Source organism: Galeopterus variegatus, unplaced genomic scaffold (assembly GCF_000696425.1).
Source record: "Galeopterus variegatus unplaced genomic scaffold, G_variegatus-3.0.2 Scaffold6402, whole genome shotgun sequence".
Lineage (NCBI taxonomy): Eukaryota > Metazoa > Chordata > Mammalia > Dermoptera > Cynocephalidae > Galeopterus > Galeopterus variegatus.
The window spans coordinates 62,783-65,247 of NW_007732513.1; the positions used below are offsets into that span (position 1 = coordinate 62,783).

The following is a 2,465-nucleotide window of genomic DNA, read 5'->3' on the forward strand; positions in this document are numbered from 1 at the left end:
AGATGGTTCTTTCCTACATGCTGACTTCTCCAGGCACCTGTCACCCAACACGGTTGGGGTCCGGAAGAGCTTTTGTCCAGTGCAGGAGACATTTCCAGAAGGGACCCTTTCTTTGTAGGATGCACCCACGTGCACTTGTGCTCACAGGTTGCTGTCACAGAGCTGGCTTTTCTGGGAGCTAGATTTTAGGATGTCACCCCTGATTGCAGCCCCAGGAATAGCACCAGGAGCACTAACTCAGATGCTGGTTGGTTCTAGGTTCCTTCTGACCAAGGGGACATGGCTCTGAAGATGCTGAGACTGGTGACTCAACAAGAATAGGATGGACTGGGCTGGAGATGACTGAGCTTGGCCTCGGGCACAGGAGCCAGGCCGAGGACTCTGAAGCTGCTGGAAGAAAGTTCTTCCCTGAATCTAACTTGGGCTGTAATTACGAAGGTTCCAACCAGCTTCCTTAGAGGATAAAAGCATTGCCTCTGTGGCAACTTGAAATTCATTTCTGCTTCTTAAAAAAGTCTAAGTTTTTAAAAATGGATCTGTTTTAATGAAAACAAAGGATAGTATTAGATTAACTTTTTCTTATTGCAAAAGCAAATGATGTGATTTATAGGAAAAAGTGAGAAATACAGGTAAACAAAGAACAAAATAAACACCCATATACTCCCTTCCCAGAGATAAGCACTGTTACCANGTAAACAAAGAACAAAATAAACACCCATATACTCCCTTCCCAGAGATAAGCACTGTTACCAATTTAGTATATATCCTTGCAGATCTTTTTTTGCTATATATACATATATATTTTTTACAAAAAATGGAATCATTCCTGTATGTTATTCTACTGTCTATTTTGTTTACATATCAATATGTCCTAAACACCATATCATGTCAATAAATGTTCTTCTATAACATTTTTAATGGCTGCTTAGAATTCTATTTTATGGTTGTACCATAATTTATTTACCAAATTCCCAATTGTTTCTCACAAGTAATTTCCAGTTTGTCACTATTATTTAACAGTGCTGTGGTGATTCATCCTGATAGTGATATTTGTATTCATATCCTTACCATTTCCTTAAAATAAATTGGTAAAAGTATAGTTGTTTAGTCAAAGGATTGTCATGTTTCTTTAAAATTAAAATGACTAGTATGGGACTTTTAATTCACAGCTTAAAGTCTACATAAGGGAACTGATAGCTTCTAGAAATGTCCTGAAAGAAACACCACCACCTGTAGTTGCAGGACTGAGATTTTGGAAAACAAACCCAAAGTCTATTCCTGCAGCATGTGAGGAAAGAGTTCACAGCAGGCTAGGCCTACATGCCCAACCCCTTCACACGCTGAGACTAAAACAGGCATCCTGAACAGAGACTCTACACGTCCCTGTGGTTTGCTGTCAGAGAGTGAGCTCTCTAGTGTGCCCTTGGACGGGAAGAGCATTAGAAGTCTGTGCTGGATCCCCCTGCACTCCACCAATGCATGTCTTGTTTTCTGCTGCTTTTTCTGTATATGCTTTGTTATAAAAATTTTTAGCTATGAGTAAAACCTGCTATTGTATCTTGTGAGTCTTTCCGGCAAATCATCAAACAAAGCATTGAATTACAATGTAAATTAAATTCCCAGTCTCGGGCCAGCCTGTGGCTCACTTGGGAGAGTGTGGTGCTGATAACACAAAGGCCATGGGTTCTGATCCTTATATAGGGATGGCTGGTTAGCTCGCTTGGGAGAGCGTGGTGCTGACAACACCAAGTCAAACGGTTAAGATCCCCTTACCGGTCATCTTTTAAAAAAAAAAAAAAATTCCAGCCTCCCAGGGTATCTTCTGTAGGAAGTGAGTGTGTTGGTTGGGAAGCTGTATGATTCTGAACATTACAATGGGTCGAAGGAGGAGATTCCGCTGAAGCTAGGACCTCAAACCTTTTTGGCCACTAGATCCAGCCTTCCCGTCCCTGCCTGAAGAGGAGGTTAATTTTCTCTTGCTCTAAGATCCTATAATCAATTCCTAGCCTTGCCCGCAGCCCCCATTCCTGCTACATTACATTCTGAACCCACACCCATGCCTTCATGGGAATTCCCTACGATCAGTTGACCAAGGAAGACAGCTCTCAGGGTTGGTTTGCAGACAGTTCTGCACAACAAGCATGCATCACCTGAAAATGCATACCTGCAGCACACAGCCCCACTCTGGACAGCCCTGGAAGGCGGTGGTGAAGGGAAATCCTCCCCATGAGCAATACAGAGCAGTGCACTTGGTTGATCGTTTTGCCTGGAAAGAGATAGAAGAATGGGTCTGCACCAAATCATGGTTTGGATGGGTCGTCAGGGACTTGGAAGAGGCATGATTGGAAAATTGATGACCAGAAGGTCTGAGGAAGAGGTATGAAGCTAGACCTCTGTGAATGGCGGAGTATGAAGATACTTGTGTTCTATGTGAATGCTCACCAAAGGGTAAAGGAAGATTTTAA

At 42.5% G+C, this 2,465-nt stretch overlaps 1 protein-coding gene across 1 annotated transcript in view; it reads left to right on the forward strand.

Annotated features, from left to right (window-relative positions):
* Positions 1-1,545, forward strand: part of SCPEP1 (serine carboxypeptidase 1) — a 44,620-nt gene extending 43,075 nt beyond the window's left edge. Inside the window, exons 12-13 of the mRNA XM_008590830.1 lie at positions 259-674; positions 737-1,545. Of these exons, the coding sequence (XP_008589052.1) occupies positions 259-321 (63 nt within the window). The 3' untranslated portion in view covers positions 322-674; positions 737-1,545. The remainder of the gene's footprint in view (positions 1-258; positions 675-736) is intronic.
* Positions 1,546-2,465: the final 920 nt, after the last annotated feature.